Source organism: Nuphar pumila, chromosome 4, assembly GCF_984573655.1.
Source record: "Nuphar pumila chromosome 4, dmNupPumi1.hap1.1, whole genome shotgun sequence".
NCBI lineage: Eukaryota > Viridiplantae > Streptophyta > Magnoliopsida > Nymphaeales > Nymphaeaceae > Nuphar > Nuphar pumila.
In genome coordinates this window covers 110035079-110060765 of record NC_143252.1, presented here as the reverse complement: position 1 = coordinate 110060765, position 25687 = coordinate 110035079, and the positions used below count along the sequence as shown (strand labels likewise).

Genomic DNA, 25687 nt, shown 5'->3' with positions numbered 1-25687 from the left:
ACAATAAAAACAATGATTGAGAGAAGCAACCAAAGCTCTTATACCAATATGATGCAGTGATCAAGAAAATTGTTCCTAAACCTCACATATTGATACCAAAACTAAGAAAAAACTCTCACATATTGATACCAAAACTAAGAAAAAACTATGATCTATCGACGGACTAATGAATAAAGCAATAAAAATAAGATTTTTCAATCTCTGGCTATCTCCTCTCTCAAAACAAATACATAGTATCTCTCAAAAGATGAACCTCAATATAAATTTGGTAGTAGGTCTAATGCATAGACCCAACAAACCAAGTTAGATCTGAATCCAGCTAGGGAGGTAAAAGGCTAAATCTCTGTTTCCTTTGCCCCTTCATTGACCGACCGAATTTACGCACAAGTGGATCACCTTGACTAGGCTCTGGATCTGCAATAAGATCCAATTCAAGTTCCGCATCACCATGCCTAATATTCAGATCTTGGACTATAGCATTAGGACCAGAGGCATCACGGGTCACTTCTTATTTAGGAGAAGCAAAGAAGTTTTCTCGCTTGTGAACCACGTTTGTAAGAAGGCGAGCTTCTCTGTATAACAAAGAGTTTACTGAAACTAGCTATCATCACATCCGACTTCCCAACAAGGGTCTAAATTTTAGATCCACATGGGCCTAACGAGAAAGTGAGCTGGGTCCGTCACAAGCCGAGCCAGCCTGAGTTGGGCTCAACTGGCCCAAGACCCAATCCCAAGCAGGATATTTGGAGACGAAGAGCATCCTTCTCCACACACACACACGCAGAACTCAATATTGTTATTTATTAATTTCGACTACTCTGCCCACCTTCTTCTCTCGTTTCCACGAGAGAGAGAGAGAGAGAGAGAGAGAATGATGGAAGGCGGATGTCCGACCACTGAGGAATCCCGAGCCGTATAGTTTCTTTCCACCTTCCAAAGAACCCAAACACCATCTCAAAGAAGCAAAAGGAACAATCCAACATGGCGTGTGCTATCACTCTACGCTCCCTCTTCCTCTCCCCAGAAGCCACATGGGCCGTGCTTCCTTCTTGGCCCTCTTCCATCACCAATCTGAGGTCGTTGGTTCGAGCTCCTACGTCTAAACCGCTCAGAGTTGCCTCCGGGACCCTTCGCACGTCTCGTCTTAGATGCTCTGCTGAAGACAACTCGTCCGTTTCTTCGCCTCAGGACGACCAAGGTCCCCCACAAGAAGCCATTCTCAAAGCCATATCGGGTATGATGAAATTCTGATAGAATATCGATCTGGGTTTGGGTTATCTTTTGACATCATGGCCGGATTTTCGCTTTTGAGCGTTGTAACTGCTTGATTAATTCGATTTTGTTGTATTTTTTTGTTGTCATTTGTGGGTCGGTGAGATTATTGTGTTTCTGATCCATTCATTGTGATACGTGGTATTGGTTTGATCCTTTCTTATAGTTTCGTAGCACTTTGGATTGAATTCTGGTCGTTGGTGTTCTTGAATTTAAGATTTTTGGTTTGGACGAGCTGAACTTGTGCTAATTATGCGAGTTTAGAGATGAATGTGTGCTTTTTTCATTTTGCTCAAAACGAATATTGGTACTTTTTTCGTAGAGGTATTGTGTGGCCGAACTATGCTGTTAAAGGTGATTTTTGTGGGTTGCGTAGAAGGTTTTTTTGTTGGTGGGTGTCGAGAATTTTCTTCGTTGCGATCGTTTAATGGGAAAAGTTTTTCAGTTTTCCCCATATTTGGACCATATGGTGGCTTTGACCTTGGCTTTGGTTGATTGCAGAGGTTTCAAAGGCAGAAGGAAGGGTCGCACAGACCACAAATATTGTTATTGGGGGCACAGTAACGGATGATTCAACTGATGAATGGTTAGTTTTGGACCAAAAGGTATTATTCGAAGTCTTCATATGCTTTATAGTTCATCTTCTCTTCAGCAACTTTGATAAGTAAGTTTCTTCTTCATCGTACAGTATAAAGTTGTTCTGAACTTTAATTCACCAGATATTGTAGATTTGCTGATTTCAGTATGAGGCAGTTTGAGAGAGGGAGAGAGAGCAAAATACATGCACGATACTTTATCTTCTCTCTCAGCGATGTCTTAAAAAAAGTTTAAGTTGTTTAGTTCCACACACAGGAATGCATATAGTATAAAAATTCACTAAAGAATGAATACAGGATTAATTTGCTTTAAATTCAAAATGCTATAACAAAAAATTTGACATGAAGTAATGAGTTGCAAAATATTCTGCAAATAATATCTATACAGGAGTGTTCTTTCCCTTTTTTCTATGTTTAATAACTAACTGGGGAATAGTTGCCATTGTATCTAACCTGAGACTCAGTGGGTTGCACTCGAGATTTGTGGAAATTCAACCCTTATGGGAGTTCTAATTTTATAAAAATACTAAAACTTCATTGTTTTTAAATGTCTCTTATTTTTTTACTGAATTTTGAACTTTTATTGGAAACCATGTTTAAATGGACGTTTGATAACTATACTTGCACTGTTGTTGCTGCTGCTGCTACTACTAGTATTATTATTATATTATTTCAATAATTTAGTGCACTTATGTCCAAGTATGTTTGAAAAACATGTAGTATATGAATTTGTAATCACCATGGTGCACTCAGGGACTGCGAGTTAAGTGCCCAGAGAATCCTCTTATCTTGGGCAGGATCATGTGAACTGGTCATGGTATATTGATCATGGGTTTTGTGTCATGACTAAAATTGAGCCTGATAACTACAGCCAAACCTAAAATAATACATCATGGGCCGCCCATTTTTCGATGCTAGTCTCTTATATTTTGTCTGTTTGCAATCTGAGTTGGTTCTTCAAGTCTCCCCATCAATAATAGGAGTGTGTTATGCGTATTTCCAGAAATAGAGATAACCAAGGTTGTATGTATCCTATCATAACTTGTATCAGTCAGGTCCAAAATAAGATATTATTGTATTGTATCATAAAAAATCGTAAATTTTGAAAAAAATAAATAAAATTCTAAAAAATCAGAAAAAATTAGTAAAAAAACTAAAAAATCATAACACACAAAGCAATGATGAAATGAACAAAATGCAACCATAAAATCACATGTGAAGCATTTATGTCTCTATGAGCTACATAAAACATCATCAATCATCAAATTTCACATGAACAATGCAAAATAGTAATATCTTCAATTAAGAACATGCCACAAGATTCATCAAAAAGCAAAAAAAATCAAGTTTATGAATACTTAACAAATTACAATGCATGGGACAACATTATGTTGTATCGTGGCTAAATGATGCTTCAACCGAAAGCTACCACTTGAAAAAACTGTATGACAATAGTTGCACTCGATTTTTATTTGGTTTTCACTCATTACACGAGTGCCCCATTGCCATTCCAGATCATTTGAAGTTATCTTCCTCCAAAGTAACTCAATAAAAGCAAGAAATAAGGTTTTCCTACCTTAACCCACTTCTTTGGGTGAAAAAATGGTGGAAATGCACTCTTACTTGAAGAAATCATGAAAGCCTTCTCCCTAGCACAAAGATCAGCCCCCAAAATGCTATCACGGCTCCTAGGGTGCGTGGGAAACTCTCTAGTATGTTCTATACGGATGAGGATTTCGGCCCTCAAAATCCTTTTAAAATCCAAAAACTTAAAACTCCATTTTTGCCCTTTTTAAAGTCCACCGGTACTGTATCATATGATACATATGATACACACCTGTATCATTGTATTGTTTCCTTGCATCAATACGATACGTATCATAGCATATCGACGATACGGACATTGGAGATAACTGTTGCAATATATCTATAAAAGCTAGATATTTGTGCAGAATTATGTATGATACTGCTGCATTAATGTGATCGTATATGTTTTCATTGTGTAGATATGTTATATGCTATAAAAGAGCAGGACTGCTGGTGACTACTTTAGACCATAACTATTATTTATCATTTTTTTGGAGCTCAGATTCCAAAGTGGCTCATCTTGTGTTTCTTGTTAGGCTGCCATCTTCCACAATCTCATTCTCAGAAGGGGTGTCGTAAGAGGGAATGACTCTTTTCCAAAGCCGTTGCTTTGACAGTGGAAATTTAAGCTAGATGACACCCATTCCATTGAACTTGGTTGTATTGAAAATTCAGTAGAATGGTTGTATTTGTGATGTTTGGTTTGGCTACCTATTGAGGTTGGCCTGGATATGTAATCAAGTGTTTGGGTTGGGCTTGTTAAAATATGTATTCATACATATATATATATATATATATATATATATATATATATATATATATATATATAATACCCGATAGGGGTATTTTTATCTTTTCACATAGTTGTTTTAGAAAACAACTATTTTTTAATTTAGCTTTTTTAAATACATTTATTTTTTTTATTTCTTTTATTTTTTTCTTTTTGCAATAACCAAAAAGGGGCCCCACCATAGAGTCATTGGGGGCCCCAACGGTCACAGATGTGACCGTTGGGGGCTCCCAACGACTCCATGGGAGCCCCTTTTTTGGCTCTCCTTTTGAGGCCATGTGGCCTCCCTTATTCTCATTTCTTTTTGTATAAATAGGGGTGAACCCCTTTGTATTTTCTTCATGCTTGAGAGCTCTCTCTCTCTTTCAATAAAGAGGCTTTTATATTTTTGCCTATCTTAAGGCTTGTGTATGTATTGTCTCTTAGTGGACTTAGCTATTGTCTCTTTTGTTTGTCCATTGTAGGACATTCAAAATGCTTATAACACTCTTTATATTTCCGCATATCTCATTACATGGTATCAGAGTCACTCTGTTCTTAGAGGGAAAAGTGTGATACGTATATTTCTCATATATTGGCTCATGTTTCTCACTTCTTGGTGGCATTATGGAAGCAAAAATCGACCTATCCTTCAAACTCAATGGAAAGAACTATATGATGTGGGCATCGGCTATGGAAAACAACTTCAAAGGTAAGAAACTTTGCAAGTATGTTATGGGTTCCATTTCGGAACCTAGATTGGAGCTCACAAAGATCGAAGGTGGCCAAGAAAAGGCTCTTGAAGGAGATGTTCACCTCAAAGCCATTGAAAATCATCAAAAAGAAGTTGAAGATTAGGAAAGCAATCACGCAAAAATTCTTGCTTGGTTCATGAACAATGTCAAACTCAAGGTATGTGTTAATATAGCTAAATTTCGTCGGTCCAATGAGGCTTGGTTTTTTATGAAGGGTATGTATACCCAAAAGGATCTTGCAAAAACATATTTTTTGCAAGAAAAAATTAGAACCACCAAACAAGGTGATTCAAGTATTCAAGATTACTATAGTGCTTTAAATCCACTATGGGACGAGTTGGCCCTTTTAGAGCCAAAATGGGTTGCTATGGAAGATGTCGAATTAAGACAAAAGCAAATGGAACAAGATCGATTGTTCCAATTCTTATTTGGGTTACGTCCCGAATTTGATCAACCGAGGTCATTACTTCTCCATAGATCTATCTTTCCTCCAATAGAGAATGTCATTGCCGAAATCACTCAAGAAGAAACAAGGCTTGGCATGAGTAAGAATGTTGATAAAGTACTTGCTGTATCCAAACCCGGCAACAATGTAAAAACCTATAAACCCCCTTCACTTTGGTAAACAAGGAAACTACAAAGGAGGAAGAAAAATGATTGTTTGTCATCATTGCTATGAGTCGGGTCACATTAAATCTGCTTGCCCAAAGTTCAATGGAACTTTCAAACCTAAGGTGGCCTCTCTTGAAGAATCTACCACAAAGAAGATGAAGGCAAGAATGGTGATCTCAAAGAGACCCTTGGTCAAATATCCATGGCTCTTCAATAAATCCTTAAAGCTACTTCCTCCACATCGGGTACAGCGATTGCGTTTACATCATCACCCGATACGTATTCTTGGATCTTAGACTCCGACGCATCTTTTCATATGACCCCTCATAAAAATGCCTTAGTCGATGTTTGCACCAATTCAAAAGGCTCTTGTGTTTCTACGACCGATGAATCTTTTTTGAAAATTTCTAGTATTGGAACTCTAAATTCAAAAAAAATCTCAAAATCTTTTTGTTCCAAAAGTTAGAGTTGTTCCAAAACTAAATTTAAACCTTTTTTCGGTCTCCCAAATTGCCGACCATGGATGTGAAATATCTTTCTCATCTAATGGTTGCTTTGTGCAGGATTTCTGGTCCGGAAAGCGGATTGTGCAAGGTGAAGGGGGACCTCTACTATATAGATCATCTAAACCTTCCTACAAACTATTTTTGTTCTTATGTTCAAGAAAAAAGTATTGAAACTTGGCATAAAAGGCTTGGTCATCCGAGCTATTAAAAAATGTACCTTTTTCCTTTTGGAAACAAATTTTGTAAGGAAAAAGACATTAATTGCAAATATTGCATTTTTTGGAAAATGAAGTCCATTCCTTTTCCAACTAGAACTTTTCTCTCTTCAAGACCCTTTGAATTGGTGCACTCGGATGTTTGGGGACCATCTCCGATCATGTCTAAAGGGGGTTACTCCTACTATGTCACTTTCATCAATGACTTTAATCGATATGTTTGGATCTATTTTCTTAGTCACAAATCGGAAGTGTTTTCTTTCTTTAAAGAATTTCATATAAAAATTCAAAATCAATTTCAAAGTAATCCAAAATTATTTAACTCAAAATGAAATTTGTCACCAAAAATCATGTCCTAGAACTCCACAACAAAACGGACTAGCGGAAAGAAAGCATAGACATATTATAGAAACCATTAGAGCGTTGCTTGTCTCTAGAAATATTTTGAAAAAATTTTGGGCCGAAGTCATCTTAACCTCAACATACCTAATCAATAAAATGCCTTCCTCAAAATTAAAGAATGCCTCTCCTTATAAAAAACTTCTTAAATTTTCTTCGGATTTCAATCGTCTTTGGATTTTTTGTTGTAAATGCTTTGTTCTCTTGCATAAGAGGGATAAGTTGTCTCCAAAGGCAGTTGAATGTGTTTTTTTAGGTCATGAGAAAAATAAAAAAGGCTATAGATGTTTTGATTTAAAAAATGACAAGCTGTATGTTTCAAAAGATGTAACTTTCTTAAAAAATGAGAATGGTTTTGAAAAAATGGAAAAATCAAATGAAAGTGATTATATGTTTTTACATAATCTTATTGATGACATAAATGATAATTCTATGAATAATCTTGAAAGTATAGAAGACACTTGTGATGTGTCCAATTTTGATGTGTCACCATCAAATGATGGTACTAGTATTGAAAATATTAATGTTTACACCCGAAGAGATCAAGAAAGGCATATTAGTGCCTTAGAGAAATACTCTCAACTTTCCGAATCTTAAGAAGAGCCCCCCATTCGACACTCTTCTAGGGAATCAATACCACCTTATAGGTTTGTATCCTATGAGTCGTTAACACCCAATTATCGAGCATGTTTGATAAATTTATATTCATATTATGAACCCGCTCATTATAATCAAGCTAAAACTCTACCACATTGGGTTGAAGCAATGAAAATAGAATTAGATGCGCTAAAAAAGGCTAATACTTGGGAAATAGTCAAACTCCCTCCGCATAAAAAACCTATTGGATGTCGCTGAGTCTTTAAAGTTAAAACTAAAAGCGATGGATCCTTAGAAAGATATAGAGACAGGTTAGTAGCAAAGGGATATTCGCAAGAATATGAAATCGACTATGAGGAAACATTCGCTCCTGTAGCACGAATGACTAGTGTCAGAACTCTAATAGTTGTCGCATCAACAAAAAACTGGCCTATATATCAACTCGATGTGAAAAATGTTTTTCTAAATGAAAATTTAAATGAAGAAGTATATATGGATCCACCACCCGAAATTAATATTGGACAAGGTGAAATTCTTAAACTCTTAAAAGCCTTATATGGTCTTAAACCAGAGTTACCGGAAACACACATGTATAAGGGGAAACACGCTTCCCCGAGACGCACTTCGGAAGCGCGCTTCCCCGAGATGCACTTCGAAAGTGCGAAACGCGGCGCTTACGAAACGCATGGGGAAGCACACGTAAAAAAGAAGAAACACGTCCCCCTTTAAAGGGAAACGCGACCCCCTTTCAAGGGGTACATGTTTCCCTTTAAAGGGGGACGCGTCCCCCTTTAAAGGGGTACACATTTATGAAATGTCTTTTTTACCGTTTTTAAAAATGAAATTAACATGTGAAAAACAAGAAACTAAAAGAAAATATTTTTCTGAATAAGGGCAAAATGGACATTTTAAAAAAAAACGTGAAAACAAATAACGAAGGCTTAGGGTTTTGTTTTTTATCTGACTTCTCTCTCTCTCTCATTTTCGGCCACCGACGACCGACGACCTCCGACGATCGGCAACCTTCGACGATCGGCGACCTCCTCCTTTGTTGACGTCCGACGACCGAAGACCTCCTCGAGCAACATTGGCAATGTCTCTGTTCAAGTATGTTCTCCTCTCTCATCCACTGAGGTCCGACGACCTCTCTCTTTCGATTCACTCTCCTCTCTCATCCACTAATGATCACACGAGTCTGAGACTCTGCATTTCTGAAATCCATTGACATCCGACGACCAACTTTTCTTGGTTGTTCCGGATGTGGGTGAACACACGGTAATTTTTTTTCTTTAAACCAATTTTGATGTCCTCTTCCTCTTTTTTCTTAAGTCTGTCTGAATGTCTCCCATTCAGATTTTTGCAATCTGTCAAAAAGTGGAATCAGTGAGCGCAGTTACCATAGGGTGAGTGGCTTTAGACTCGAATAAAGGCTATCTCTGCTTTGTATAGGAATAGTTGTGGGTACACCCCCTGTGATATGGGCAGAACACTGACTGTCTTTGCTGATTCGGGTATCAGTTTTCTGATTTGGGTTTTAGATGAACATAAAAAGCTCTAATTTCTTTTAAGGACTTTTGCTGAGATTTTAATTCTGTCTAAATTAGATGTGTTGGTTTAAATGTTGATCTGCTTGTTTCTTGTACTAGGTTCACGTATGATCAAGATTGTTTCTGTTTGAAACAAATTGATTGGCATTATAGATTTTTAATATGCATCCTTCTAAAATGGGTTCACATTGATTGTAATTAAATCGATTGATCGATGCTTGTGTGTATAAGTCCGATGTTTATTACGGACAGGTTTTCAAGAATCATATATATAACCTTATGGGTTTTATACACAAATTTTGTTATATGCATTGAGTCTTGGACTCTTGGCTGATTTATGTACTGATTCGTTAAATTTGATTTGATGGGCATTAAACCAAAATTTTTCATAAGAATAAATAGAACTATAGTCTGCCGCTCTTTTTAGATTGGATTTATCAGGCTTCTACCTATTTGTGATTTCTTGGTTTAAATTAAATCTGTGGTGTTTCAACTATCATGTTTGTTTGAGATTTAGTTTAATTAAACTTGAATTTTAAGGCTTGATGCTTTCCTCTGTATTCATTACGGGTGTTAATGCTATTAGAAAAAGCCAAAGGAAATCTAATTGGTTTCACAGTTCTGAAATTTAGATTGTGACTGCGAAGCCGTGTGTGATATTGTCTGGATTATTTTAAGAAATGAGCATGATTAGTTTATGTGCGCTGACACTGAAGTTGTTTAGTAAACCCCACAATAATTTATTGGAATTTGATTGCAAGGGACGTTCATGGTTCACTTTGGGTCTCTCTTTTTTTCCTTTTGTTTTGGCATTCCAGTTTCATTAATGATTTGTGTTCTTCACTCTCCATCCTTTATTGTTAATAATAGTTTTTTTAAAGTATTCTAAAATGATTCTTATACTTTTATGATGCAGGTATTGTTAGTTTTGCAACCTCCAGTCCTTTCCACGTTGGAGCTGCAAAACAGAGAGAGGTAGAGGAAGGGAGAGAGAGGTTTGGGGAAAACCGATACCCTGCTGTACATGGGTCGGCTGCTGTGTATTACTTTATGTTAACATGAGATTACAAACAAAATTAGGGTACTAGAATACCCTTTTTACAATAATCAATATTACATAATGCCATTAATGAGGAAGTGGGTGTCACGGTCTGGATCTTCAGATCCATGACCCGTAACCAGAGAAAACACTTCTTTTCACCCTCCCTCAAGTTGTGCATGATCTTGAATCATGAACAACTTGCCTTTTAACGTCCAAAATCTGTCTTTAGTCAATCCTTTTGTAAATATATCCGCCACTTGATCTGTAGTTCTAACAAATTCAGTCTCAATCTCTTTCTCTTCTACCTTTTGTCTCACAAAATGCTGGTCTATTTCAATATGCTTGGCACGACTGTGATGAATTGGATTAAAAGACATACTAATGGCACTCTGATTGTCACACAAAAGAAGTGAACGAGATATCGATTCTCCTACTTCTGTCAGTAGATGTCTAACCCAAGTAGCCTCAGCAGTGGCGGCTGCCATTGACCTGTATTCAGCCTCTGTACTGGATCTGGCAACAACCTTTTGTTTCTTACTACTCCAAGAAACCAAATTCATCCCAATAAATACACAATAGCTGGATACTGATCTGCGTTCATCTGGATCTCCCGCCCAGTCCGCATCAGAATAAATAGTGATCTCATGTGCACTTTGCCCATTTGTCTTTCGTTTATATATGAGACCATCCCCAACCGTTCCCTTCAGATATCGTAGTATCCGTTTAACTGCTTCCATATGCCCTTCACATGGGGCATGCATAAACTGAGAAACTTGATTCCCCGAGTATACTATATCAGGGCGAGTAAAAGTGGGGTATTGTAACATACCCACTATGCTACGGTACTGTGTGGGATTATCAAATGGATCTCCATCTTGAGAGCTAAGCCTTTGATGAAGAACGCTAGGAGTGCTTAAGGGCTTGCAGTCTTTCATACCCGCTTTATTGAGAACATCAATAGTATACTTATGTTGAGTGAGAGTCATTTCTTCAGAGGAACTGTCAACTTCAACTCCAAGAAAGTACCGTAGTTTGCCAAGGTCCTTCATTTTGAACCTCTGATTCAAGAGATGTTTGACTTCTTCAATGTGGTCATTGGAACTGCCAGTAATGATGATATCATCCACATATATCAACAACAGAGTAATTGTGTCTTGGTCCTTAAATATAAATAAGGAGTGGTCAAGAAGAGATTTCTTAAAACCATATTTTTGTATTTCAAGAGAAAAGCTGTCAAACCAAGATCGAGATGCCTGCTTCAATCCATATATCGCCCTTTTTAGTCTGCAGACATATTTTGTAGGATTACCTTCTGCGTAACCAGTGGGTTGTTCCATGTAAACTTCTTCTCTCAAATCTCTATGAAGAAAGGCATTCTTCACATCAAGTTGGCTAATGGTCCATTGGTGTTCAATAGCTAAAGAAAGTATGACTCGGATTGTCCCCATCCTCACCACTGGACTAAAGGTTTCATCATAGTCTTGTCCTTGCTCCTGTGTAAAACCTTTGGCTACAAGTCTCGCCTTGTATCGCTCTATAGTCCCATCTGGTTTATACTTTATTTTGTACACCCATTTCGAACCAACAACATTTTTGTCAGGTGGTCTTGATACGACATCCCACGTACCACATTCATGTAGAGCTTCCATCTCCTCATTCATAGCTTCAATCCATCTTCTGGAATTTGATGCTTGAGAGAACATTGTGGGTTCATCTTCTTTATTCAAGGCTGTTAGAAAGAGTTGAAAATCTAATGAGAAATTTTCATAACTGACCCACCTTTCAATTGGATGGCGAGGACGTGTGGATCTTCTAGTATCAACAATGTTGGATGTTGAGGATGCGTCCATGTCTGAATCAACTATAGTGGGTGACTCTCTTTCTCGTCGAGTATATACAAAGCCTCTATATCTTCCTGGATTCAAAGTTGAGTCTGTATTTTCATGATCAATCAACCCATCAGTAGACACAGGTATCTTATCCTTTTGAGTGCAATTTGAGTAAGCATCACTAGCTCCTGTGAGAAGTTTATAGTTCAACCAAGGATAGTAAGCCTGAACTTCATGTTTTGATTCTGAAGAACTATTACATTGACAATCAAAATTCAATTCATCAAAGATGACATTTCTTGATATTTTGATGCGCTTGCTCACCGGATCATAGCATCTGTACCCTTTATAGTCATCGGCATAACCCACAAACCTGCACTTCAAAGCCTTGTCTTGAAACTTATGTCTCTTTGAACTGTCAACATGAACATAGCATAAACAGCCAAACACATGCAAATCATAGTAGTTGGGGTGAATACCAAAAAGAGACAAGGAGACTTGTTTTCCAAAATAGTCATGGGCAATCGATTTATCACATGAACTGCAGAATGAAAAGCCTCTGTCCATAAAGTGATCGGAAGATTACTATCATGCATCATGCTCATCGCACTCTCAACAATATGGCGATGCTTTCTTTCAGCAATGCCATTCTGCTGAGGTGTGTGCGGGCAAGACACCTTTTTCCTTATCCCATTACTTTGAAGAAAGTTAGTAAAGTCAATGGAAGAGAATTCACCTCCTCCGTCACATTGGAAACTTAGGATGTTTTCAGAAAATTGGTTTCTAACAAAGGAATGGAAGTTACGGAACAACTTGAAAGTCTCAGATTTATGTTTCATGAAAAATATCTAGGAATAGCGAGAATAACTGTCAACAAATAAAAGATAGTATCTAGTTCCAGACATAGAAGCAACTGGAGCAGGCCCCCAAACATCAGAACAAATAGTCTCAAAAGGTCTTGAAGCTCTTTTATTGATAGAATGAAATGGTAAAACATGACTCTTACATAAGAGACAACTAGAACATTTGTTGTCATTTACATTTATTCCTAAACTTGACTTGGGAATGAGGTTACTTGAAACAAGCTTCTCAATGAAACTATTACTGCAGTGACCTAGACGACCATGCCAAAGGTTTGGCTTATTGATTTCAGAGACACTAAAAACGCAGGTAGGATTTTCAGAAGACAATGATGATTGGAGCTTCAAGTTTGGGTCTGCAGAGCGAATATGTGCTGAAGGATCTTCTTGAAAAACATACATATTGCCTTGCCGTTTCCCTCTAGCGAACGTCTCCTTCGTGCAGAGATCCTTAACAAGAACAGAAGAGGGAGTAAATTCAACTGAGGCTTTGATATCATCAATAAGTTTAGAAACTGAAACAATGTTTTTCTTGATATTAGGGGCATAAAGAACATTTGAAAGATTGATGGAAGATTCAGGTAAGGGTATGATGGAGTTTCCAATATGCGAAACAGAGTGGTGTGATCCATCTCCAGTAACTATACTACTTCTACCAATGTAAGGAACAAGTTTTAGGAGCTTACCTGCATCACCAGTAACATGAGTCGCTGCGCCAGAATCCACGTACCAAGTGCCTTGTTCATTCTGCTTCAGATTCAATTCTGCTAAGGCTGACAATAACAACTCTTTTACTTCTCCGCTGGTCCTTGTATTGTCTGTGCCTCTTTTTGCTTCAGTTTGTGTTGATTTTCCTTTATTTAGGGGATTGAACCAGCAGTTAGCTTTGATATGCCCCCTTTTATTACACAGAAAGCAAGTAGGAATTGGCCATTGTCTTTGTGGGTTGGTATATGAGTTGGGGGTAGGCAATAATCCACGACCTCCATGACCACTTCTACCTTGTGCTCCTTTTCCCTTGATATCATAGTTTCCTCGTCCTCGTGCATAAGTAACCCCTGTAGCAAGAACTTCTTGTGCCCCAGTATGCATAGATGATTCTTCAGAAAATCCCTTTAGATTCATCTCATATTGTAACAATTTTGCACGCAGATCTTCAAAATTGGGCAGCTCAGGTAAACATAACAGAGAAGTGACAATCATATGATAGTCGTGTCCCAATCCACTGAGGGTTTGTTGTACCAAATCTTTATCAGAAACTGTACTTCCAACAACTGCTAACTGATCTGTGATGACCTTCATTTTGTTCAAATATTCCATGATGGTCATGGACTCCTTTCTTAACATTTGAAATTCTCTTTTAAGAAACATAATCCTGGCCTGAGAAACCTGTGAGTATGTCTGAACAAGTCTGTTCCAAAGTTGCATGGCAGTGCAGTCATCTGGAATGGCTACAAGAACCTCTTGTGAGAGTGTTGATGTAATATAAGCAACAAGCGCTTGGTCTCTTTTCATCCAAGCCACAAATTCAGGATTTCTAACATATACGGTAGTAGATTCCCCTTTGCTGTCCCTTTCTTCTTGTGATATGAACTCAGGAGGAACTGGAATGGATCCATCCAGATGTCCAGAAAGATCCTGACTCCTAATGAAAGGTATGATTTGCCTCTTCCAAGTCAAGAAATTGCCATTATTTAATTTTTCAGACACAAGTTGGCTGAGGAAACTTGAAGAAAGAACTGACTGGTTAGGAAGAGAATTCATGTTTCACAGAATGAAGAATGTATTCAGCACAATCTGCTTACACCTGCAGTTCTGTAATTTTTCCTTTTTTTTTTGTTTTTTTTTTTTTTTGCAGGAAGTAATTCAGATTGCTGATACGAAACAGAAATTTAAAGACAATCAGATTTCTGATTTGTATATGAAATGGAATATCGGATATGAAAATCCAAAAAAAATGTGCATATGTATTCCTAATGTCGGCTTGTTAATGGCTGAATGAGGGAATCTGGGCTGAAGCACTCAAGAGATAAAAATAAACAGTGGCAAAACCAAGGTTCGACCACCACCAACGTAGGAGAAAAGGAAACTGTAGAAAGAAAAATTGAGGAAAGAAGAGGATGAATAAGACGTGAATCCAAAGTTGGCTGGGTGAGAAAAGAAGGGGTGAGTCGTGATTCCCAGAAACCAAAAAAGAAATCTCAGTTGTCTGGGTCATTCCTGGGAAGAGGCGAGAAACAGGCTGGGACTGACTGGGTCAGTCGTGATTCCAGAAAGAAATAGGAAATAGGTGTAGGATCTGCTGAGACTGATTGGGTCAATCGTGATTCCAGAAAGAAATAGGAAACAGGTGTAGGATCTTCAGACTTTGGAATGAAACTGACTAGGTCAGTCGTGAATCCAAAAAAGAAAAGAAAACAAGAATAGACGTACCTTTTTTTTTTATTGATTTTCAGACTTTGGAAGAGGAAATAGAGGAGAAAAGGATCTTCAGACGTATCTTTTGAATCGATCCCAGTTTCAACTGAAGCGTCGCTCTGATACCATGTTAGTTTTGCAACCTCCAATCCTTTCCACGTTGGAGCTGCAAAACAGAGAGAGGTAGAGGAAGGGAGAGAGAGGTTTGGGGAAAACCGATACCCTGCTGTACATGGGTCGGCTGCTGTGTATTACTTTATGTTAACATGAGATTACAAACAAAATTAGGGTACTAGAATACCCTTTTTACAATAATCAATATTACATAATGCCATTAATGAGGAAGTGGGTGTCACGGGTCTGGATCTTCAGATCCATGACCTGTAACCAGAGAAAACACTTCTTTTCAGGTATATTTGCCTGTTCTTTGCTTTATTAATGACCATCACAAGCTATGATCACGATAATTATGATGACGATGATGATTCTTTGTACAGTTTGAAGCATGAATCGTCTAGTGGTGTTGGGAAGGACAATGCAAGAAAGGGCAAGAGGTCTTTTGATTGTCCATATCAGTTTGAGGACAGAAATGAAAATTGTTTTGATGAAGAAGAATATGACTTGGATGACTACTATTCTGAAGATGACCAAGATGATGAACCACCTGGCATGTATAAAACAACAGTGCTATGACGCCATGTATTGAAACAAAAGAAGAGTGGGCAAGGAAAGCAAGGGGGAACCCAAGTTTTTATGTGCAGGCACTGCAAAAATATTTATCATAGGTCATATACTCGAGTTTTTGCATATCTCATGGGATCTCCAAAGGGATAAAGTGTTTGAATTGCCTTTTGCCCTGTAGTTGCAAAAAATGCAGAATTGGCAAGAAAAATTAAGAGGCAAGCTCGCCGAGTGGAGGTTTCATCAAGTGCATTCGAGTTGAAGAGATCAAGAATTGATAATCCGAATAAGGCTATTAGTATGACTACATCATCTAGTGGAAGTCGAAAAACAATTGATATTCGTGATACCTTTAAAAAGGTAGAAAGAGATAATGTAGATCACAAAATTATCAGATTTTTGTGTGCAAATGGCATACCTTTCAATGTGCTTCGATCACCATATTGGGAAGAGATGATATCTGCAGTTAGTAAAGTGCCTGAATATAAACCCCCATCATATGAAAAAGCGCGAACAACGTTGCTTGACAGTGAGAAAGAGTGTGTTCACAGAGAGTTAAATGAATTTCGAGAAAAGTTTGAGGAGTTTGGAGTTTTCATTGTCTCCGGCGGTTGGACAAATATCAAGAACAAACACTTGATAAATATACTTGCATCAAACTATTTTGGCTCGATGTTCTTATATGCAAGCGATTTTTCTAATGTGCAACAGTCAGCTGCAAACATTATCGAGTTTTTGAAGACAGTATTTAAACTTGTGGGGCCTTCTAATGTAGTGCAAGTGATTACAGATAATGCAACAAATTGCAAGTTGACAGGTGAAGAATTAAAACAAATGTATAAGTATATTTTTTGGTCACCTTGTGTTGTGCACACACTTAATTTGATCTTTAAGGATTTGACACATGAGTTTCATTGGTTGGGAGAAACATATTTGCAAAGTAAAGAAATTGTGAAGTATATTACAAATCATTCAAAAGAACTAGCAATCTTTAGAAGCAATGAAAATTTAGAGCTAATAAAGATTGCAAAAACAAGGTTTGCTTCATATTATACTACTTTGAAGCGTTTGCTTGATGTGAGGGAGAGCTTGAGGCTCACAGTAATTTCAGATAGATGGAGCAAGTGGAAACAATCATGCACGGATGAAACTATGAAAAAAAGGGTTGTTACAACAGAAACAACTGTTCTTGATGAAAAATATTGAGATTCTGTACGTTTAGCATTATTGATTACAAAACCCATATATACGATGATTAAATTTTGTGATCAGGAAGGCCCTATAATTGGTGAAGTGTATGAAGGCATGGACAACATGTTAGGGGAAATCAAAGACAATTTAAAAGGACAACCAGATTTATATAAAAAGATTCATCAGATTGTCTCAAATAGATGGGATAGAATGAATGTGCCTCTCCATACCCTAGCCCACATGCTTACTCCAAAATATTATGAGTCGGAGTATCTCAAGATCCCAGCAGCAGCAGGGGTCAAACGAGTTTCTCCAGGTAAAAATTTTATTCTATCTATTTAATAAAGTTTAAAGTTTAATGATTTAATTATTTTATTATTTCATTTGCATTTTCTTGTTATAGTTATTAAACATTTTTTTGCAGAAAAGGATAATGATATCTTAGACAGTGCAATGCTCGCGCTTGAAGTCATATCTGCTGGAAATGAAGAGCTATCTACACTTTATAGGTCACAACTTGTGGCTTTTGCATCAAGAAGTGAAAGATTTAGCCGAAATGCAGCAAAAATAGATGCATTGAATCCTACAATGTTGATGCTTAATTGGTGGCGTTTTTATGGCGGTGATACACCTGAGTTGAGAGCATTAGCCATTAAAGTTTTATCTCAACCTATTAGCACATCTTCTGCAGAAAGAGTATGGAGCACCTATAGTTATATTCACAATGTTAAAAGAAATAGGCTCAATGAAGATCGTGCTGATACCTTGGTGTATATTCATTCCAATCTTCGATTGATTGACAAGTATAATTAAACTGTGTTGTACTTTTGTTTTGGTATTTTTTTTCTCTTTTTCTATCATTGATTATTTATCAACATTCATATTTTATATTCTTATTATAAAAGGTGCATCAATCGCTATAAATAAGGACCTAGTCAAAAATGGGATATCAATCCAGAACTTCCTATTGTAGAAGAAAATACGTTGAGATTAGAGGACATGCGATAGAGAGATTTGGATGAAAGTGCACAACAATCAAGCACTATTTCCAAATCCAAACTCAAAGATGCACAACCAAGAACTCCATTACCTCCATTAATCATACGTACAAATAAAGTTGAAGATGATACAAATCAATCCAACAAAGCTAGTAGAACCGCAGATATACAAGAGCGACCATCAGTTCCTCAAGGTCGGATTGATTGTTTCTTTAGCAGGAGACCTAGGCAAGGTATGTTGATCTTGTGTTTTTTATTTTTACTTTTTTCTATATATGTATTTTTTATATTTTAAATTAATGTTATTGAACATTTTTTTTTAACATATTCATTATAGGAAATGAAGGAGCAGAAGGCATGGTCGTGGAGGACAAGAAACACGTGATGATACAAAAAGTTCTCGATCTATTGCTGACTTGAAGGGGAAGAGAAAGATGACAGATTAATGAACTATTGAATTTTTAATTATTCTTTTGATGATGTAGTTGGAGTAGTCCAACTTAGAAACTTTTATGTTATTTTTTTTCATGATGTTGTAATATTTTGTTGGTTTGATATGTACTTTTATTTTGAACCTTGCATAATGAAGTGAAATAGTGGATTATGTTAATTTTAAGTTTATATTTTAGAACTTTATAGCTTATAATTTACAGTTTAGAGCTTTATAGCTTAAAAATTTAACCATATCTCTATGTAATCTTTGAGTTTATTGATTTCTCATTTTCTATGTTGCAGAGATCACAAGATTTACAACAATTAAGTCATTTAATTCTTTCATTGAAAAAAGGTACGCTTTTTAATCAAATTTATTAATTTTCTTAATGCATTATCTAGTGCTTGCATGCATTTGTTAAATTGTTGCAACAAGAATGTGAATTATGATCTTCTCTTGATGTATTATTTTTTAAATGTTTGAAAGTTACAAATGATGCATTTGTTAGATAATTGTAATTTATATTATTTATTGTCTTAGATACATATTTTATTTTGTCAATGATGATATAAATCTTATTTTTTGATAAAATAAAAATATATAATTACATTTTCGCTTCTATTTCGATTCTTATTCGTTTCTCATTCGAATCCTATGTCGCTTCCTTCTTTGCTTCCTAGGTCGCTTCCTAGACGCTTCCGAGTTCGCTCCTAAGTCGTCTTGCGTTTCTCGCTTCCTAAAATTTTAGAAGTGCCTAGCTTCCCGCTTCCGCTTCCCGTTCTCGCTTCCTCGACTGGCAACTCTGTCTTAAACAAGCCCCCAAGGCTTGGTATGATTGTTTTAGTGATATCATAGTTAAATTAGGATTTCACTCCTGTTATACTGACACTGCTTTCTTTGTTAAAAGTGCAGGTACTAGCATTGTTATTTTATTACTTTATGTTCATGACATGATTATCACTAGGAATGATCAAAATAGTATTGTTGATGTTAAAATCATGTTGAAAAATAATTTTGATATGTCTGATTTAGGCTTTCTTAGATATTTTCTTGGTATTGAAGTTGTATATTCTCCTAGAGGATATATTTTGTCATAGATGAAGCTTGTTGCAGATATATGTACAAAGTCTGAAATTTCAGATGATAAAAAGATAGAGACTCCAGAGGTCATTAATGCTAAATTAAGGTTGGAGGACGGGGTTCTTCTGAAAGATCCCACACCCTACAGACAACTCATTGGATCTCTCACTTACCTAACCATCATCAGACCAGACATCGCTTATGCGGTTCACTCTGCAAGCCAATTTCAGCATGCTCCTACAACTGTGCATATGAGCGTCGTACTCTGAGTCATTCGATACATCAAAAACACTATAAAAAAGGCTATTTTTATCCTCATCTTCTTCGTTAAACCTTCTTGCTTATACTGGTGCAGACTGGGGAGGTAACTCCAATAATAGAATCTCAACTATCGGTTTTTGTGTCTTTTTAGGAGATTCTTTAATTGCCTGGAGATGCAAGAAGCAACAGAAAGTCTCGCTATCTTCTACTGAAGCTGAATACCGGGCTATGACAACCACAACAATGAAACTAGTTTGGCTTCGCAGTCTTCTTAAAGACATGAGGGTTGATATTGCTGGAGCTTCAAAGTTATGCTGTGACAACAAGAGTGCCATATATATTGCAGACAATCACACCTTCCATGAGCGCACAAAACATATCGAGATGGACTGTCATTATGTTCGGGATGAATTTTTACGAGGAACAATTACTCTTCCATATGTCACTTCAGAATATCAGCTGACAGACTTTTTTACTAAAGTCCTTCCCGCTCCCGCTTCATGTTTTTTCTTGGCAAACTTTCTGTTTTCTCCCCGTAAAGTTTGAGAGGGGGTGTTAAAATATGTATTCATACATATATATATTTATATATATATATATATGCATAATACCCGATAGGAGTATTTTTGTCTTTTCACATAGTTGTTTTAGAAAACAACTATTTTTTAATTTAGCTTTTTTAAATACATTTAATTTTTTCATTTCTTTTATTTTTTCCTTTTTGCAATAACCAAAAAGGGGCCCCACCATAGAATCATTGGGGCCCCCAACGGTCACACATATGACCGTTGGGGGCTCCCAAAGACTCCATGGGAGCCCCCTTTTTGGCTCTCCTTTTGAGGCCATGTGGCCTCCCTTCTTCTCATTTCTTTTTGTATAAATAGGGGTGAACCCCTTTTGAGAGCTCTCTCTCTTTCAATAAAGAGGCTTTTATATTTTTGCCTATCTCAAGGCTTGTGTATGTATTGTCCCTTAGTGAACCTGGCTATTGTCTCTTTTGTTTGTCCATTGTAGGACATTACAAGTGCTTATAGCACTCTTTATATTTCCGCATATCTCATTACAGGGCTGCCTATCATGCTTGGCCTGGATGGGTAATTAAGTGTTTGGGATGATCTGCCTATCGAGGTTGGCCTGTATAGTTTATTGGACCAAAAAAAAACTCATTGTTATTTATCAGGCTGGCTTAGGCCTAGGTCAATCAATCTCAGGCCCAAAAGTTAAGTCCAAGGCTGGGTGCACAAAGCCATTCAGGTTATGCACCCCAATGTCCGCTCCTGGTGATTGTAAAGAAATAGTAAGAGCTTATTGTATGTGGTTATTCTAAAACATAAGTCTTTTGGTGATAAAGCATTAGATGCGTTTATCATAAGATCGTTTCTTTGATGTGTTTAAGATTTTCTATCGTATGCCATCTCACATCATTTGAGAACTGAAAAGCTTTTATCTTCTACATATTAACCTTGGCTTCCATTCTCCATAGAGAGAAAATAAAGCGCCATTTGGCAATATAAATATGCCATCAAGTTGATTACTTTTCTTGACATTTGTAAGAAAAGCACATGCAAAAGAAGATGGAAATGTGATGAATGAGAAAACAAAGTTTAAAGGGAGTCAATGAAAAATGTGAGGATATTTATTGCTAAGCAGTCACGCCTGAGAGTCCTGCTAATTATTATGTTGTTTGCTGCCAGAATGTAGTGGGTGGATTTAAATTTTGGCTACTAGAGCTTTGAAGGTGCCTAATGGAGTGGAATGTCCATACTTGTTTTCTGTTTCATTTTTGAATGATGGCAAGTGTGCAAGTATGAGAGAGAGAGAGAGAAATCCAAATGAAAGTGAAGAGGATTTGCAAAGCAATTTGTTGCTATTTTGGCATCCTTGTATGAGGGTATTCACGCTTCTAGTGATCATTCCATCATAACATTAGCAATTGAGTTTTTCCACCACTATGCGTGGCACTCTTATCTCTCAGTGGCTATTCCAATAATAACATTTTCTCATAATGGCTCATAATTGCTCCTACTTGCCCATGAAGATCATACATTTTATTTCCACTATCAGTGGTACATCAATCATGAGGTTTATTCATGCTCCCAGCAGCTCCATTATGATATTTTCCTAGAATGTCCGATAATTATTTCTATATCATTCATGAGGTTTATTCACGCTCCCAGCGGTTTCATCATGTCACTTTTTATTATTCTTAGATATACTTGTCATGTGGGTGTTCAAACCATACATATCTGAGTTCTAAGCTAATATGTTTGCAAATAATTTCCAAATAATCATTTAATTACCAAATTTGCAATCGTCTCACATGAGGACATATGCAGTGGACCCCCACCGAAACTCTAAAGTTGAGCATGCTTGGGTGAGAGTAGTATTGAGATGGGTTACCCTCCTCAAAAGTCCTCACTCCTCACATTGTGCATGTTCCCATGTGTGTCGGTGTGTATTATATGCCAATTTGATATGGTGCAAAATGTTCCTCAATCTAGTACCTAATATCTAGATTTGAGAATTAAAAATTTGATGCATTATTGGGATTGGGGTGACTTGAATCCTGTGAATAGTGTATCAACTATCAAACATGGTCATCAAATATTGCAATGTTTTAAATTACTTAGATAAAAAATACCAACATAGTAAATTGAAAATGTTGCAAAAATATATTTATTGCAATAATTTTGTGATATTTTTCAATATTCTCCAGAAAATTCTTTAGAAAACTCATAAATGAGTCTTTTTTCCTTTTCTTCTGCAGGTGAACTCATATCCAACAGTTAGAGGATTTACAGCAATTGGTACTGGAGGGGATGATTTTGTCCAAGCTATGATTATAGCTGTTGAATCAGTACTTCAACATCCAATCCCTGAGGTTTGTACATCTTTTCTAGTTCATGTGAATTTTATTTGTTATTTGTTGTTTTTCCCGTTTAGTATTGGATATTGTTGCAAAACCGTGCTTCAATAGTATCCACAATGCAAAGCTATGTATATGCATAAATGATGGACTGCTGCTCGAGTTTATCATGTCTTTCCTATAATGACTTTAATAATCATAAACATGATACCCCATGTCAATCATGGTAGAAATTTTCTTTTGTCTTTTTAATCCATGATAATTCCGTGTCTGGTTACCTTTTCCAATGGAAGAAATGCTTGGAACTTATTTTTGTTATCTGATGCACTGAAGGTTGTATGCATAAGATATATCTGCTCTTGGGGCGTGTTTCATTTCATTGCCATCATCTTTTTCAGTCTTGAAAGATGAAGTTTTAATAGAATGAGTGCATACAAATTTTTCATAAGCTAAACAAATGTGGGTAAGCATATTTATAACCATACAGTTAAAGAGAGGATTTGAACAAGGACTTTCCTATCAACAAAGTACCAGTAGAAAGACGAGGTGCACCTTGCACTTCTCTAAGGTCTCCAATTCTCCATTCTTGTGCTTTAAAGTTCATTCCTTGTTCAAAACATGCACATGTAATGGATCCATCAGTGTCAACTCAGCTTCCGATCTTTCCTAGAACACACAATTGCTAAAAGTTTTATATTTCCCTTGTTTTAGCGAGCCACCTTGGACATGTTGCATTTTTGGTGAAGAAAAAGCAAAGACTAATTCACCTCCTTTCAGGTCAAGCTGTCAAGGGCATCTATCTGTAGAGTACGGTATTATGGCAAAAGAATATTGATTGCTTAAGCTTCCTATTTAAGCACTTATTGACATGTTATTGTGAGGAAGTTGGTTGGAGTGTGCTATACCTGGAAAAATTAGCTACATGTGATCTTCACGACAACCATAAGCTAGAATACGTGGTGTGTGTGTTTTAATTAGATGGCAGACTGTATTATTTAATGGTGAAAAAATTGAAATTATGACAACTGAAGTTTGCTCGATGCTTATTAGACTGACCCTCCTATTGTTGTCATGAATGATGCTTCTGCATCCAATGCACATTCCAGGCACTCTCTTGGCCTTCACTCTGCAGAATATAGCCATCCTTCATGACAATCTTTTATGTGATTTGAGCATTTACCAACAATATTCCAGATTAAATATAGCAACTTCATTTGGAGGAAATAGAGGGATGAGAAAAGTGTTCATTACATTTACGCCAAACCGCCCCCCAGGCATGCATCTGGGTGCCTTCTTCCCTTCCCCTCCCTTTTGCCTGCACGTGCGTGCCTATTTTTCAAGCAGAAGAAAGTCCTTAATGATCAAGACACCTGTGCATTGGTGACTATGATGCTATTACTATTACTATTACTAGCGCTTCTCTGTCATCTACTAAATGCTTCAACGTGATGACTATATTAATTTGAGAACTTGCATGTGTATCTAGGCACTCCCAACAAGAATAAATAAGGATCAGAAACCATGAGAACCAAGGGTCTGATATGCATGGGGCCCACACCAATCGAGACCTCTTTGCAAATGAGGGATGTAAAGGGTCGGTTTTGAGATCCTTATATCCCCCTAATATACACAGATTTCTGGCCCCAAGGTGGGGGGAGAGGTTTGGGCTAGAGATCCGTGTATCTGAGGTGTACGTTCCTATTATCCGTGTATGTCAAATTTGCCTCGGATCTCAGATCCGAGGCAATCAAAGGCAGCCTAAGTTCATGAATCAGTCATGAGCCATAGAACACTTGAAATGTCAGGGATTGTTGATTTGGCCTTGAGCTTGACATTAGATAAATATGGCAATATATTGATGTATTTTCACTCTTGTTGCTATGATTAGCATGTAAATATTGCTAGTGAGCTCTTGCTTTGGAGCAGATTCCATTTTGAGAGATTTGAAAACTGATTGGTATTTTATCTCCATGAGCAGGGCTACGTGAGACAAAAATTATCTGCTAGAGGGAAATATGTCTCTGTTAAAATTGGGCCTGTCCAGGTGGCATCAAGTGAACAGGTCTCTCTCTCTCTCTCTCTCTCTCTCTCTCTCTCTCTCTCTCTCTCTCTCTCTCTCTCTCTCTCTCTCTCTCTCTCTGTGTGTGTGTGTGTGTGTGTGTGTGTGTGTACAGGTGCACCTGTTTTCATCATTCATATCAAATTTACTAAATAGATGAATGAAAAATCTTGTTTCCAACTTTGTGCCTTATTGGATATTTTTGTCCAGGTTCAAGCTGTGTACAATGCAATGAGGAGAGATGACAGAATGAAGTATTTTCTGTAGGGTACTTACTCAATTTAGTGTTGGTGGAGAAGGGGGGATCTATATATTCTTCTTCAATTGGTATGCTTGGCTGGTGATGGTGCCTTACTCCATAGCAATACCGTGAGATTGTATTAAATTTGTGTTTAGTCATTGCTGTTTACGTCTTTGGAAAACTTTGCTGGGAAATGTCAAAGACAAAGAAAGCCTCTCTGGATTTTTTTTTCTTTTTTGGGGGTTACTATTTTCATTTCTTTAGACATGTTCCTCTGGATATGGAAGTAGAAGGGGCCACCATTTAACATCGTGACAAGACTGTCAACTGCTAGCACAAACCTCAATCACATCTTATATACCAACTTTTCTTTTATTTCTCACACAACTGATATATAACAATCCAAGGGCTCCACACACTTGGCTAGTGGGTCGGTTCAAGGCCTTCTTTTGCTGCAAGGTTGAAAGCCAATGAGAAACCATCCCCCGTGGGAAAGTGGTGCTGGGATTAGGTGCCCTACAGCTGATGACAGGCTGTACAACAGAAGATGGAGGATGATCAGGTGCGGCAGCGGCACATTTCATTTGTGCAATGTGATTGCACCTGATCCTGCCTCGGGCAAGTGAAGAGTATTCATGGAGTTTTCACTGTGGACACGGAAACAGGGTCACGGTGAACATGGTGCCTCGGCCCATAAGGAGACATCCAAACCAAATCGGGTTTATCCTGGTTATAAAAGGAGTTAATTTTATATAGACATTGTTATATTAATGCAATTCGTGTGGTTGGTTTTCCATTTTTTTCAAATTTGGATCTTCTGACCAAACCTGACATGCATCCCCAAAAACTCACAAGTTATTGCACCAATGCAAT

General features: G+C 37.2%; 1 protein-coding gene across 1 annotated transcript; it reads left to right on the top strand.

The window, feature by feature from the left end:
* Positions 1-850: 850 nt before the first annotated feature.
* LOC149840537 (uncharacterized) lies at positions 851-25195 on the top strand. Its single transcript, XM_090003199.1, has 5 exons — positions 851-1234; positions 1774-1877; positions 22416-22529; positions 24493-24576; positions 24784-25195. Exons 1-5 carry the CDS (start codon positions 982-984, stop codon positions 24838-24840), a joined length of 612 nt encoding a protein of 203 aa, XP_089859325.1. The 5' UTR covers positions 851-981; the 3' UTR covers positions 24841-25195.
* The last annotated feature ends 492 nt before the right edge of the window (positions 25196-25687 follow it).